This window comes from Oryx dammah, unplaced genomic scaffold (assembly GCF_014754425.2).
Source record: "Oryx dammah isolate SB20612 unplaced genomic scaffold, SCBI_Odam_1.1 HiC_scaffold_19, whole genome shotgun sequence".
Lineage (NCBI taxonomy): Eukaryota > Metazoa > Chordata > Mammalia > Artiodactyla > Bovidae > Oryx > Oryx dammah.
This window is the reverse complement of record NW_024070203.1, coordinates 44218846-44234221: the sequence shown is the minus strand read 5'-3', so window position 1 is coordinate 44234221 and position 15376 is coordinate 44218846. Positions and strand designations below refer to the sequence as shown.

At 39.9% G+C, this 15376-nt stretch overlaps 1 protein-coding gene across 1 annotated transcript in view; it reads right to left on the bottom strand.

Annotated features, from left to right (window-relative positions):
• Positions 1–15376, bottom strand: part of PREX2 (phosphatidylinositol-3,4,5-trisphosphate dependent Rac exchange factor 2) — a 305433-nt gene that overhangs the window by 8299 nt on the left and 281758 nt on the right. The window contains exons 38-39 of the mRNA XM_040261348.1: positions 11025–11127; positions 4421–4488 (exon numbers count right to left, since the gene is read on the bottom strand). Coding sequence (XP_040117282.1) covers positions 4421–4488; positions 11025–11127 — 171 coding nt within the window. The remainder of the gene's footprint in view (positions 1–4420; positions 4489–11024; positions 11128–15376) is intronic.

Here is a 15376-nt window from a genome sequence, read left to right as displayed (position 1 = left end):
AAAGGAGACCACAAAACAGATGAAATTATCAACACTACTCTGTCTCAAAGAACCCGCCTGCCAATCAGGAGATGCAAGAGACACGGGTTTGATCGCTGGGTCGGGAAGATCCCCTAGAGAAGGAAACGGCAACCCATTGCAGTATTCTTGGCCTGAAGAATCCCATGGATACAAGAGCCTGGCGGGCTACAGTCCATGGGGTTGCAAAGAGCCGGACATGACTGAGTATGCATGAGCACTACCTGGGCACTCAGTCCTGAGGCAACTGTCTCCATTTTATAGACGGAAAAACTGTCTAAGAAAGGTAAATAACCTAAGTAAGGTCACATGTTAGCAGCTTGGACCCAAAGTCATTTTGTGTCTACAAATATGATACAAATACACACAAATTACAATCATGCAAATGAAGAAAATCAAATTTTCATTACACAATACTTGCCAAAGTGTGTAATGTAATAGAAAATAAGAGCAGTGTGCCATTACCTGGAATGTAATATCTGGTTCTTAGTGAAGATATATTTATTGCTCTGATCAGTCAATGTGTGCTAGTTACAAGGAGGAGGAACCTTGTTTGCACCGCCCACCACAGCATCTCCATGTCCCCCTGGGCCTCAGTGTAACATCACCAAGTAAGGCTCATCGTCTTTTCCTACACATGCTTTTCTTCCTGTATCTACTATCTCAGTGACTAGAACCTTTCACCACTGTCATCCAAACCAGACATCTATCTGGTGGTCATCCTAGAATCTTCCTCTTCACTCCCCTCCTACAATGATTAGTAGTGTCCAAAGCATCTGCTGCTTTCAGTCTCATTTGTCCTCAGATGACTCCTCCTAACGTTGCCAGGCATAAAGTCTAAAATCCAAATCTTCCAGAAAGAAAGATGGTTTATTCATGGCTCTTTGTTGGCTTCGTGTTACCGTGACAATTCTTCAGTATCTGGTACAAGTCTTTTTCTGATCCAGCCCCTGCCTATGTCTCCAGCCTCGCTCTGTATCATTCTTAAATCACATTGAATCATCAGTCATAGAAGTCTAGGTGTAGCTGTCAGATGCAATGTATTCTCTCAGCACTGGGGTCACTGCATCAGCTCAGGAAGATGTCTATTAATTACCATGCTGATGGGGTCAGGAATTCTCTGGGACCTCTCCCCTCCATCCTTAGGCTCAGTTAGGTGCCTCTTCTATGTTCCCATGGCAATCTGTGCCATTTCTATCATGGTTCTTTATTTAAAAATTGAAATGGATATGCTTTATAACATTGTGTGATTTCAGGGGTGCAGCACCATGATTAGAATATTTATAGATTTATTCTATTATAGGTTATTACAGTATAAAGGGTATACAATAAATTCCTTGCTATATAATAAGTTCTTGCTGCTGATCTATTTGATAGATAGTCTTTGTATCTATTATCTCACACCCTTAATGTGCCCCTTCCCCTTCCCTCTACACTTTGGTAGCCACAAGTTTGTTTTCTATGTCTGTGAGTCTTTTTCTGTGTTACATGCAGTTTCATTTTTATTATTTTTTTAGATTCCACATATAAGTGACATCACATAGAATTTGATTTATTTCACTCGGCATAATATTCTCTAGGTCCATCCACATGGCTATAAATGGCAGAACTTTATTCTTTTTCATGTGCTAAATTGCTTCAGTCATGTCCGGCTCTTTGTGACACTATGGACTGAGGCCCACCAGGCTCCTCTGTCCATGGGATTCCCCAGGCAAGAATACTAGAGTGGGTTGACATTTTCTATCCAGGGATCGAACCCACGTCTCCTGGGTCTCCTGCACTGCCAGGCAGATTCCTTACCACTAGCACCACCTGGAAAGCCCATTCTTTTTTAAGGTTAAGTACTATTTCATTCTGTGTATGTATACATACATTTATACATTTATATACATATATAATATATATACCACATCTTCTGAATTCAGTTAGTTGATTCCATGTCTTACTACTATAAACAGAGCTACTATGAACATTGGGGGTACATGCATCTTTTTGAATTAGTTTTTTCCTTTTTTCCAGATACATGCCTGGGGTGAAATTGCTGGATCATACAGTAGTTCAATTTTTAGTTATTTAAGGAACCTCCATACTGTTTTTCATAGTGGCTGCACTGTCATGGTTCTTATCACACACACACTGTATACTATTTTCATTTTATTCAGTTGTTGCTCTTTGACACCTTACTGACTGGTCGCAGGGATTATGTCTTTATCCCTAGCTTTTATCAAAGTGCCTGACATCTACAGTCGCACAGCAGAAATTCAATATATGTTTGCTGAGTGAATTTTAAAAAATGAAAGGCAGTGGATGGAGAAAGGAAAACTGTAATAGAGATTGGTTGGGGATTTGAATCAAATACTATGTCAGTCAGAGACAGCAAAATATCTCCCTGAAGATGTTTCTAGAAACATTACCCTTACCTATGGAGGGCCTGGTCTTGAGAGACAAACGTGTTTTTCAAATCACTGTCTTTGGGGCAGAAATCCTCGTTCCAAGATGGGAGGGATTCCCAGGTGCTCCGTGGTCCTTAGCGCCTTCCCTGTGCCCTCACAGAGCACTTATCACTTTCTCCCTAGCCTTGTGGTGTTTTGCTCTGGCTTCCCTGGAGGCTCCAACAGCAAAGAATCCACCTGCAAAGCAGGAGATGCAGGAGACGAGACATGCATGGCATGGCAATGCACTCCAGCATTCTTGCCCCGGAAATCCTATGGACGGAGGAGCCTGGCCTCTTTAACTGAAAGCTCTTCGAGGGCCGGAACTATTTTCATCTCATGCTTACATTCTCCACCGGGCATAGCAGAGTGCTTTCCATTTCTTAAGTCCTCAATCAGTATTTGCAGAATGAATGAAAGCATAACTAAAATTGAAAAATTACTCTAGATTTCTCTTTCAGAGCAATTAACCCCTTGTAAAACATGTCCACTTTAGAGCTAGCACTTTTTTTTTTTTTGCTTCAAGTGTTTTCAATGTAACCCAATAAACAAAACACTGAGCTCATCGGTTTCTTTTCTCATATTGAGGTTGCACACTGGTTTATTGATCAGGATGCTTAAGTCTCATCCCCTCTGTTCATTCGCGTTTATAAGCCCCAGCTAAGAAGACCTCATGAGCCATTATCTTGTTTTCTTCTTGGAATTTTAAAGCTTCACTGGGTTTATTATCTAAATATACTATGTCTGCTAAGGTCCTGGAGAGAAAATGCCTATGTAAAGTGATTCTTCAGCAAGAGAAAGACAGACTCTCATTTAATCAACTATGAACAATAACATAAACAAGACTTGAGGATTAAATAGAGTTAGGAGTCAGCACTGAAAATAAATGCAATTAGAACTTGAGGACTACATTCACTTTCAGGGGAAAATATTTCTCCCTTTTGAAAATACTTTCACTGCCCACACAGTTTTTCAGAATGAAATATAACCTCACAATGCTGCTGCAGTCATCATTCGCGTTCTGGTAACTGCTTCGTGACAGCGCTTGAAGTGCTTGCATTTTGTCAAAATGCAAATATATACAATCAAATGTAAAAGAAATTATTTAACTCTGCCCTACTTCAAGGTAGATGGCTGTCTACCCTAATGTCACCAGGAAGATCAAAGGAACATTTCTTTGATGGTTGTTTCCATGTTTCACTCAAACATGGATTAGTCCTTTGTCCATGAGTCCTTTCTAATGATGATATGTGTGCTGTGAACATTTGGTAGGATAACGAACAAGAAGCTCATTAATTGATTTATCCATTCACACATTCTCAAAGTCTGTTCACATATTCTATGTAGGCGCTATGATGAGCAATGAATAAAATCAAAAAAGAATCTTCCCTGCCTCTAAAGCATTCATATCCAACTTGGGTAGAAGGACAGGTAACAATACACTGCAGCAAAATCAGGGTTATAACAGATCAATACCCAAGATGCTATGGGAACACAGAGAGAAAGAAAACCACAACTTCAAGGAGAAAATGATACCAAACATGAGTTTTGTGGTTATGGAGCAGTTTTTCATAAGACACATATGGAAAAACCCATCACACCAGAGAGAAAGCACATGTGATTGTAGAATTATAAGTGGAAATGGCATTTTGGTGGCTTGGCACAGTTGGAACATCTATTTTAGTAGTACCTGGGTGGACTTTTGTTTTTGAATTCAAGATGGAACTTACAAAACAGAATAATGTTGGTAATGCTACCTCTTAAGTTTGCTTCACCTAAAATTTCATTTAATCAGAGAACATTTACACCTAATTCCATTGAGCCACAGAATGCTTACAAGGCTGATATCCATGAATATATTCAGTAGTAGACTGGGTGTATCCTGCGGTGGCTGCACAAGCTGTGAGAGACACTGTCTGGGATATGGTAGCAAGACCTCTGGGAAAGACCAGACCTGGGGAATCACTCACCTTGGAGCAGACTGCGGAGTCCGGTCTCTGACTCCCAAATTCTTTGCTGTGTTCTGAACTCTTGCTCCCTGAAAGAAATAAGGACAATCACTTTTAATTCTGCATCATATTAGTAATTATTAACATACCATGGGCTTCCCTGGTGGTTCCGCTGGTAAAGAATCCACCTGCAATGTGGGAGACCTGTATTTGATCCCTGGGTTGGGAAGATTCCCTGGAGAAAGCATTGGCTACCCACTCCAGTATTCTGGCCTGGAGAATTCCATGGACTGTATAGTCCATAGGGTCACAAAGAGTCGGACATGATTGAGCGACTATCACTTTCACTTCACTTTCAACATACCCTTAACATTTGAGTGGAGAGTGTCATTGCAATGATATATTTAACATCAAGAGATACTCAAGAAGGAGAAAGACATCATCGTCTGAGTATTTTCAAAATTAATGCTTTTAAGAATCAAAATAGGGCTTCCCTGGTGGCTCAGTGATAAAGAAACTGCCTGCCAGAGTAGGAGACAAGGGTTCGATCCCCGATCTGGGAAGATCCCACATGCAGTGGAGCAACTAAGCTCGTGCATCACAACTATTGAGCTTGTGCTCTAGAGCCCAGGAGCCACAACCACTGGGCCCACAGGCCGCAACTACTGAAACGCCAGCACCCTAGAGCCCATATTCTGCAACAAGTGAAGCCACTGCAATGAGGAGCCCGCACACTACAACTAGAGATCAGCTCCTGCTTGCCAAAACTTGGGAAAAGCCTGTGCAACAACAAAGACCCAGTACAGCCAAAAATAAATAAATACATAAAATTTTTAAAAAGAGTAAAAATAACACTGATACACTGTTTAAAGGGATTGATATTTATTTCAAGAGCCATCTAAATCATTTCAAAATAAGGTTGAATGACAGCTCCCTGTTCACAATCTCATGTATGTCATTATTCAATATTTAAGCAATAGTTAAGACACTGAAAACAGGAAGTGAGCAAGCTAGAAATACCTGCTCTGCGCCCCACCCCCCCACCCCCATTTTCCTGGGACAGAAATCACAGTTCTATCACCTGCATGCAGGTTGTTCTGTGCTTAGCTGAATAGCTGGCTTAGCTGAATAGCTGTTTAAAGATTCATAGTATTTATCAATAAAATCTTTCCTTAAATAGTTTAAAGCAGTTTCTAGACAAGGCAGGTGGATATGGATCTCTAAAATGTAAGAATTCTGCCTCATAGATTATAGTACAAAGATAATGTGCTATAGTAATGAAAAAAGTCTCTGCAAATCTGTCGAGTTCAGGAATATTCATTGTCCAGTTCCTAATGTGAATGAGTTACTACAAAGAAGGAAACACCAGAGTTTGGGGTTGAGTATAAATGGAGGAGAGTGATTTTAAAAACCCTGAAACTTTCTCTGCTGCTCCCAGATTCTGACAGATGGGAAAGGAAGAAAGAACAGGAGAAAAGAAAAGAAAGAAAAATAGAAGAATATATTCTCTAAAAATGGACCAAATCAAGGAAAGAAAATAGGGAAAAGAGGATGTGTATGGCAAAAAAGAGATAGGAAGAAATTTAGGTATTGCAACTATGCATTGAAAAAAATCTCTTTATTTTGAAGGAATTTTAGACTTAGAAAAAAGTTTACAAGCAGAACAGAGAGGTCACAAACCTTACCTACTATGTAAGCTCCCTCTAACGTTAACCCTTCACTTGGTCCTAGTGTGATGATCAAAACCAAGAAATGTTATTAGCTAAGCTGTACATCTTAGTCACCTTTCCCCATTTCCTCTCATTAATGCCCCCTTTTCATCCCAGAATCTAATCCAGGACCCCATTCTATCATCACATCTCCATGGTCTCCTCCAGTCTGGGGGAATTCCTCAGGTTTCCTTGGTCTTTCATGACCTTAATATTTGGGATGAGTACAGGTCATTGTTTTGCAGAATGTCTCTCAATCTGGGTCTGTCAGATGATTAGACAGAAGGTATGTCTTTCGGGCAAGAAAATCACAGAAGTGATGTTACATCTACGTAATCCATCATATCACTGATGCTGATTGTCATCATACATTACGTCACCATAGTATATCTACGAACAAAGCCAGTGGAGGTGATGGAATTCCAGTTGAGCTATTTCAAACCTGAAAGATGATGCTGTGAAAGTGCTGCACTCAGTATGCCAGCAATTTGGAAAACTCAGCAGTGGCCATAGGACTGGAAAAGGTCCATTTTCATTCCAATCTCAAAGGAAGGCAATGCCAAAGAATGCTCAAACTACCGCACAATTGCACTCATCTCACATGCTAGTAAAATAACACTCAAAATCCTCCAATCCAGGCTTCAGCAAAAGATGAACTGTGAAGTTCCAGATGTTCAAGCTGGTTTTAGAAAAGGCAAAGGAACCAGAGATCAAATTGCCAACATCCGCTGGATCATCAAAAAAGCAAGAGTGTTCCAGAAAAACATCTATTTCTGCTTTATTGACTATGCCAAAGCCTTTGACTGTGTAGATCACAATAAAATGTGGAAAATTCTGAAAGAGATAGGAATACCAGACCACCTGACCTGCCTCTTGAGAAATCTGTATGCAGGTCAGGAAGCAACAGTTAAAACTGAACATGGAACAACAGACTTGTTCCAAACAGGAAAAATAGTACATCAAGGCTGTATTGTCACCCTGCTTATTTAACTTATATGCAGAGTACATCATGAGAAATGCTGGGCTGGAGGAAGCAGAAGCTGGAATCAAGATTGCCAGGAGAAATATCAATAACTTCAGATATGCAGATGACACCACCCTTATGGCAGAAAGTGAAGAAGAACTAAAGAGCCTCTTGATGAAAGTGAAAGAGGAGAGTGAAAAAGTTGGCTTAAAGCTCAACATTCAGAAAACTAAGATCACGGCATCTGGTCCCATCACTTCATGGGAAATAGATGGGGAAACAGTGGAAACAGTGGTTGACTTTATTTTTCTGGGTTCCAAAATCACTGCAGATGGTGATTGCAGCCATGAAATTAAAAGATGCTTACTCCTTGGAAGAAAAGTTATGACCAACCTAGACAGCATATTCAAAAGCAGAGACATTACTTTGTCAACAAAAGTCTATCTAGTTAAGGCTATGGTTTTTCCAGTAGTCATATATGGATGTGAGATTTGGACTATAAATAAAGCTGAGCGCAGAAGAATTGGTGCTTTTGAACTGTGGTATTGGAGAAGACTCAAGAGTCCCTTGGACTGCAGGGAGAGCCAACCAATCCATCCTAAAGGAAATCAGTCCTGGGTGTTCATTGGAAGGACTAATGTTGAAGCTGAAACTCCAATATTTTGGCCATCTGATGCGAAGAGATGATGCATTTGAAAAGACCCTGATGTTAGGAAAGATTGAAGGCAGGAGGAGAAGGGGACGGCAGAGGATGAGATGGTTAGATGGCATCACCGACTCAATGGACATGAGTCTGGGTAATCTCCGGGAGCTGGTGATGGGCAGGGAAGCCTGGCGTGCTGTGGTTCATGGGGTCGCAAAGAGTCAGACGCAACTGAGCAATTGAACTGAACTTCTTTTATTTTTCTTCTAACTCAACCAATTATTCAAATCCATATGTTTTATGCATATATACATAAAATTGGTATGTGAAAACTGTACAGTTTGCTCTCTATATCCTTGGGTTTTGCACCTGTAAGTTTAATCCACTATGTCACTGATCCACAGTTGGTTAAATCCATGGATGCAGAACCTGTGGGTGTGGAAACCCGTGAAAACAGAAGGCCTTTTGTATTCATTGTATTCCTTTGCCATTTTATGTAAGGTATTTGCACATCAGTGGATTTGTCATCTGTGGGGGCTTCTGGAACCAAACTGCGGGGGTATGTCTGCACTGCAGTTAGAAATACGGACAAAAAGTCATGCTGAAAAGTTTCCTGTTCCTCCAAAGGAAACTAAAGATCTTAGGAAATATTGTTCATTAATCAGACGAACTTTCTAACCATTCAGTCTCTTGGAAAGCTGAATCTAAATGGTTGAATGACAAGAGAATCAGTAAAGTTAGAGAGCTGATTCACACTTGTGTTCTAACTAATCAGATTCTACATTGGTAAGAGCTGGTTTGTGGATTGGATCCCAGACATTAACCTCACTGCCTGGAACTGCAGACACTAGGAAGAGGATGGGGCATGGAAGGAATATCTCAAAAGTCTCCTCTGGGACCTGGGCACCCCAATTTCTATAAAGAGAGAGCCCCAGGCTCCATGATCTTTCACAAAGAAGGCACAAGTCAGGTTTTTGTCTCAAAACCAGATGTAGCAGAGAAGCAAGTTAACAAAAGAAGGAAGCTACCCATTCTCAATGGATTTATTAATAAACGATAGGAGGAAGGAGTGATAAATATTGAAAAATAGCACAGTTGAGAAATAAACTTACAAAGTTCACAACTTTTCAGTCTTTTTTATTTTATAAATATAGAGTAATACATATTAATAACATACGTGTGTGTATGTGTTTAGTTGCTAAGTTGTGTCTTACTCTTTGTGACCCCCTGGACTGCAGCATACCAGTCTTTCCTGTCCTTCACTATCTCCTGGAGTTTGCTCAAATTCATGTCCACTGAGCCAGTAATGCTATCTGACCATCTTATCCTCTGCCACACAAATATATTCAAAAGAGGTTTAAGCCGGTTAAACAACTCATCAAGACCCAGGTAATACTGCTTTTACTTTTCCCATCTGTGTTTTATCTATCTTAGTTTCCAGTTGTAAGCGGCTAATGGTTTTGATTATTCAAATCCATACAGTAAGAATGTACAGGTAGCCAACTTGTAATGACCTCCTAATTCGACTATTCTAAAAAAGGTCAATTATCAGTCTCCCAGTCTTGTCATAAACCATAAATTTAAGAGGTCTCCTCCAAGAATTATTGCAAAGTTACTGTAACAGCAACACAGTGAAACAGAAAAGTTAATCTCTTTCTGTATGTTTTAGTGCCCAAATCCCAGCCCCGATATGAATAATCACAAGTTTACTTTGGATCTACTTTTTAAAGCCAAATTTGAATATCTACCTGAAAAATCCTTCCCAAACCTGCAGGCTGTTCCATCTGTATTTGCCCTTTTGCAGCTGACCCACACTGTGTCATCTGCTTCTCACAGATCTGACCTTTACTTAGCAAACCCCTCTTGGACCTTGTGAGATCTTAGTTTTCAATCTTCAGCACTGGGCTTCCCAACTCAAAGCAGCAATGTATTGATATACAGTGTGTACTCTCTGTCCCTAATCTCTAAAGATCCAAGACAGGCACCAGCCTCACTTAGGACTGTCTCCACAGATTTTTCTTTTGGTTCAGTTGACATTTTATAGTGAGTGACTTCACTTTCACTTTTCACTTTTATGCATTGGAGAAGGAAATGGCAACCCAATCCAGTGTTCTTGCCTGGAGAATCCCAGGGGCGGTGGAGCCTGGTGGGCTGCCGTCTATGGGGTCACAGAGAGTCGGACACGACTGAAGCGACTTAGCAGCAGCAGCAGTGTAATCTTGGGAGCAAACCCATAGGGATTTATATGTTTACCTGAGAGGTATACACTAAGCCTTTAGTAAATAAAGCAGGCATAATTACAAAAGCATAGCTTAAAAATTAAGTCATTCACTATTAATGGATAATTCAAACCAAATCAGCAAGAGACTTGTTAAATCAATTTTCTGAAGTAGCCTTAAGAAAAGGTGACAGAATAAAATACAAAATTGATGTCTTTTGACTTCTTTGTCTTCTACAGATTTGTGACTTTTTTCTACTATATTAAGCACATTTTCCTAATAATTGGTACACTGGAGATTAGTGCATTTTGGTTATCTTTGTAAAGAATCTTAAGGATTCAAAACTAAACTAGCATACTTAAATACTATTGAGCCATTGTATAGAAAGTTCAAGTAATTCCCTGGTGGTCCAGTGGTTAGGACTTGGCACTTTAACAACAGGGACCTGGGATCATTCCCTGTTCGGGGAACAAAGATAGAGCAAGCCACTTGGCCAAGCCAAAAACAAAAAAGGAAGAAAGCCCATTCACTTTGTAAGAGTGTATTCTTTTTCACTTGTAGGTATATCAGTGATCTAAAGACAGTCCAAAGGCTGCTCTTCATCCTCTGAAGGAAAACCTGAGATATGTTCTTTATCTTCAGAATAAGGCACACACTTCTTAGCATGGTGTGGGAGACCCTTCAAGATCTCCAGAAGCAAGCAGAGCCCTCAACTCCTCACCCCTCCCCATTCCTCAGTCTATTATACAACGTCACTAAATGACCTGTCTTTCCCAGAAAATGCCTCAGTCCTTTTATCTGGTATTTTACACAGCCTCAAATCCACTCCTCTCCATTTGCCGGGCCACCTCCCTTGCTTCCAACCTGTTACCTCTCAGACATCCCTTTTCTCAGGTTGTCTGAGTTTCCCGGAGAACCGTCATAGAGATGTCTGGGCTTCTTCTCTGGGAATCCGTATTTCTTGCTCACACTTCCTGAGCCTGGAAAAGGGCCTGTCACTTGCAGGCACCTGCCAGACTATGATAAATGAACCAAGGAACCTTCAAGTTCAGGTCCTGAGAAATAACTTGCTGAAACGTGTGAGGCTCACCTGCTTTCGCATCACATCTGTAGCCTGCATGATGTAGCGAGGAGGCAGTCCGTGGCTTCTGGCCAGAATGATGGCCTGCTCCAGGGTCACACTCAGGGTGCACCTGTGGCAAAAGCAAGGGCAGGTCAGACCTCACCAGTAACTGTTAATGCTCCAGGACAACTGGGCTTGCCGATGAAAGGTGGAACAGTGTGCCTCCTGGGAGAAGTACTCATTTTTCCCTGGGCATCTATCTCCCATGTACTCATGAGGTACGCATGTTAATAAACTTCTGTTTGTTTTTCTCCTGTTAATCTGTCTTTATTACAGGAGTCTCAGCTAAGAGGTCAGAAGAGTAGAGGGAAAATTATTTTTCCTCCTGTCTTACATGAATTTCAAAATCAAATTCAAAGCAACTAGACAATGAGCCATTTATTTTTCTATGTAGAATACCTGTTTAAAAATTGCTTTTAGAGGTACACTGCTGGGGTCCTAAATTAAGTATTTGCATTTAAAACAAACCCATCAGTTCATTTCAGTTCAGTCGCTCAGTCGTGTCCGACTCTGCGACCCCATGAATTGCAGTACGCCAGGCCTCCCTGTCCATCACCAACTCCTGGAGTTCACTCAGACTCACGCCCATCGAGTCAGTGATGCCATCCAGCCATCTCATCCTCTGTCGTCCCCTTCTCCTCCTGCCCACAATCCCTCCCAGCATCAGAGTCTTTCCAATGAGTCAACTGTTCGCATGAGGTGGCTAAAGTACTGGAGTTTCAGCTTTAGCATCATTCCTTCCAAAGAACACCCAGGACTGATCTCCTTTAGAATGGACTGGTTGGATCTCCTTGCAGTCCAAGGGACTCTCAAGAGTCTTCTCCAACAAACCCATAATGAATTCTTTTTAGGAGGGAGCTTATACATAGAAAATTTAAGTAAATTTAAGTAATTTAATAAGCTTTCTTATCAGATATTAATCTTTACTGATATTTCATGTACTTTAAAGGAAATGACTTGCTAATACTCTTCACTCATGTCCACATTTTCATGGTTAATAGACTTATGCTGATTTATATACAATATTTTAGAAAAAAGTGAAATTAATATTCACTGAGGTCAGAATTTTTTTTAAAGGTGTGTTTCTTAAACACAATCTAACAAGACTGTAAACTTCTGACAAGGAACTTTTAATGAGTTATTCAGCAATGTAGTGCCCAGAACAGACTGAGAAAATTCACAATTTAGTCCTGAATTCAGTGATTGGTGAGCCCTGGTCCTCTTCCATTCCTTTAAGGCCTTTGTTTTACTTCTTCCACATTTTTCTCTATAGCAACTCTTAGGCAGCTATGAACCCCCTATGCTTGTTCATATTTTCAAGTCTCTGAATTGTTTTATAGGGGTACTTTCTGCACATATTTCATAAAAATTCCACTTTTAGATGTTTGTCCTATCATCTATTGTACTGCTGCTACTGCTAAGTCACTTCAGTTGTGTCCAACTTTGTGTGACCCCATGGACTGCAGCCTACCAGGCTCCTCTGTCCATGGGATTCTCCAGGCAAGAGTACTGGAGCGGGGTGCCATTGCCTTCTCCGCCTAACATCTATATTATTGGCTTTTGTTTCATTTTTACATTGATTGATATTTATTGTTTTTCTGTACACTTTCACATTTACCTCCCTGTGGTTTGGTACTTTACGTGTGCATTTTTCTAGATCTGTTTAGAATTTCCCACAAATTAAAGTTCTACAGTGCAATTGTTTATATGTGACAAATATCTGTCATTTATCCATGTCTGCGAGGCTATACCACAGGAGCCCAGTACACCTGGTAGGTTCAGATATTGATGAATTACGAAAAAGGAGAAAGGGACTTGAAAAATTACTGCTGCAATTTTAGAAAGAATCTGACAAAACACAGCCATATTATTAGACGTAATTGTACTCTAGGGAGAAATATGATCAGTTCCATTGGCTGTTAAATGACGTGAAAAGCAGTTTTCTTATTAACATTACAGAGAACTCTTTAGCATTAAGAACACATATTCAGATGGGCTGAAGTTTTATAATTAGCCTCTATATTATAGTATGAGCTTCCTTGATGGTGCAGATAGTAAAGAATCTGCCTGCAATGCAGGAGACCCATGTTCAATCTTTGTGTCGGGAAGAAGCCCTGGAGAAGGGGAGAAGGGATTGGATACACTGTCCAGTATATGGTGTTTATAAATATTCAGTGTACAAGTTTGATAATAATATATAATTGTCCTTTTACATGTACCTCCATGCACATGCCAATGAAAGCCAAGAGCTCTAATTGAGAGTTAATGTTTAAAAAAGAATCCATTTTTACAAAGCATTTAATTGTCAGCTTACTCAACATACAACATAACCTTTTTCCCCTCCTTAAGTTCTCCTTTACTCCAATTTTAAGTCCTTATTGATCCTAACATTTTAATCAATAATGTTCATTACACCAGCCGAATGAAGCTAAGAAAAAAATCTTTATCTTTTTCTCATCACACTGAAATATGTCTTTGCTTCCTGATAAAGGCTGACTTACCCTCCTCAACTTATAACAAACACTCAGTTATTGTGGAGGACTTTCAACAGGCAGCTTGTATTATCCACTTTCTTAATCTTTTTTAACTGATTTATTTCTCTCTACATCAAGCTGTTGTAAACAGCGGTACAGCAGCATACAGCAGCATATTATCTGCCAGAGACTTTAAAAGGCTTTACTATAACTTTCCGATCAATCAACATGAGCAGTAACACGCTCTTGTGCAGGGTACCTCAAAGAGTCACATCTTTAGAACCAATCATGTGAGTGCATGCCTGTGTGCTAAGTCGTTTCAAGCATGTCTGACTCTGTGTGATCCTATGGACTGTAGCTGGCCAGGCTTCTCTGTCCAAGGGATTCTCCAGGCAAGAGTACTGGAATGGGTTGCCATGCCTTTCTCCAAGAACCAATCACACACATCATCTAATAGAAAAATCTACCTTAAAAGTAATACATATGTTTTCTTTCATCATCATGTCAAAACAGGATGCCTTTTCATGCTAACCACTGAGTACCTTCCAGTGAGTTTCCAAGATTAATATGAAATTTTTAAAAGTGAAAAATTTTTAAAGAGACAGCCAGGTCAATGTGGGAAATTTTGCCTATTTGATTCACAGTTTATTTATCCAATGGAAGTCTAGTTTTTCCATCACAGCATCACAGTTCCATTCTCATAATTAAGCATGTGTAAGAGCACCCAGCACTAAGCCCACAGCTCTGTGGTCAATACACCATTATTCACCTCATAGCTTTTTATCTTTTCTCACTATCTCAATCTGAATGTCAAGTGGAAAAATTCAGCATTTGCAAGAAGCATTTTGATTCTGGCATTCTCTGAAATATTTCCGATCTAGAGTGGCACTTAGTTTTTCGATGATGCATAAATGTATACTCAGAGTTTGGCTTTACAAGAGAACACTGGATTTTATAGACACTTGAGAGTCTGTCCTGCTCACTGGGGAAGAGAAAGAAGGAAGTAGACCAGAGGTGGGGAATCCTGAGCAAATCTCATTCCATATGAGCTTCCTTGTCTTCCTGTCTTCCTTGTCCAATTTCCTTTCTTGAATTATCTCTGTTCACACATTAGGGAGTTACAATATAAAAATGTGCTAAGTCGCTTCAGTCATGTTCAACTCTTTGTGATTCTATGGATGGTAGCTCTCCAGGCTCTTCTGTTCTTGGGATTCTCCAGGCAAGAATGCCAGAGGGGTTTTCATGCCCTCCTCCTGGGGATCTTCCTGACCCAAGGATCAATGGATTCTTTACCATAATGTCACCTGGGAAGCCCAAAATGTAAATAAATCTAAATTTTAACTCCATCCTGGAAAACATGGGTTCTGAACTGTTCAGCTTCTTCTAGTTGCAATATTGCAGATGACATGATCCTCTACATAGAAAACCCTAAAGACTCCACCAGAAAATTACTAGAGCTAATCAATGAATATAGTAAAGTTGCAGCATATAAAATCAACACAGAAATCCCTTGCATTCCTATACACTAATAATGAGAAAGTAGAAAAAGAAATTAAGGAAACAATTCTATTAACCATTGCAACAAAAAGAATAAAATAATTAGGAATATATCTACCTAAAGAAATTAAAGACCTATATATAGAAAACTATAAAACACTGATGAAAGAAATCAAAGAGGACACTAATAGATGGAGAAGTATACCATGTTCATGGATTGGAAGAAGCAATATAGTGAAAATGAGTATACTACCCAAAGCAATCTACAGATTCAATGCACTCCCTATCAAGTACCAGCGATATTTTTCACAGAACTAGAACAAATAATTTCAAGATTTGTATGGAAAT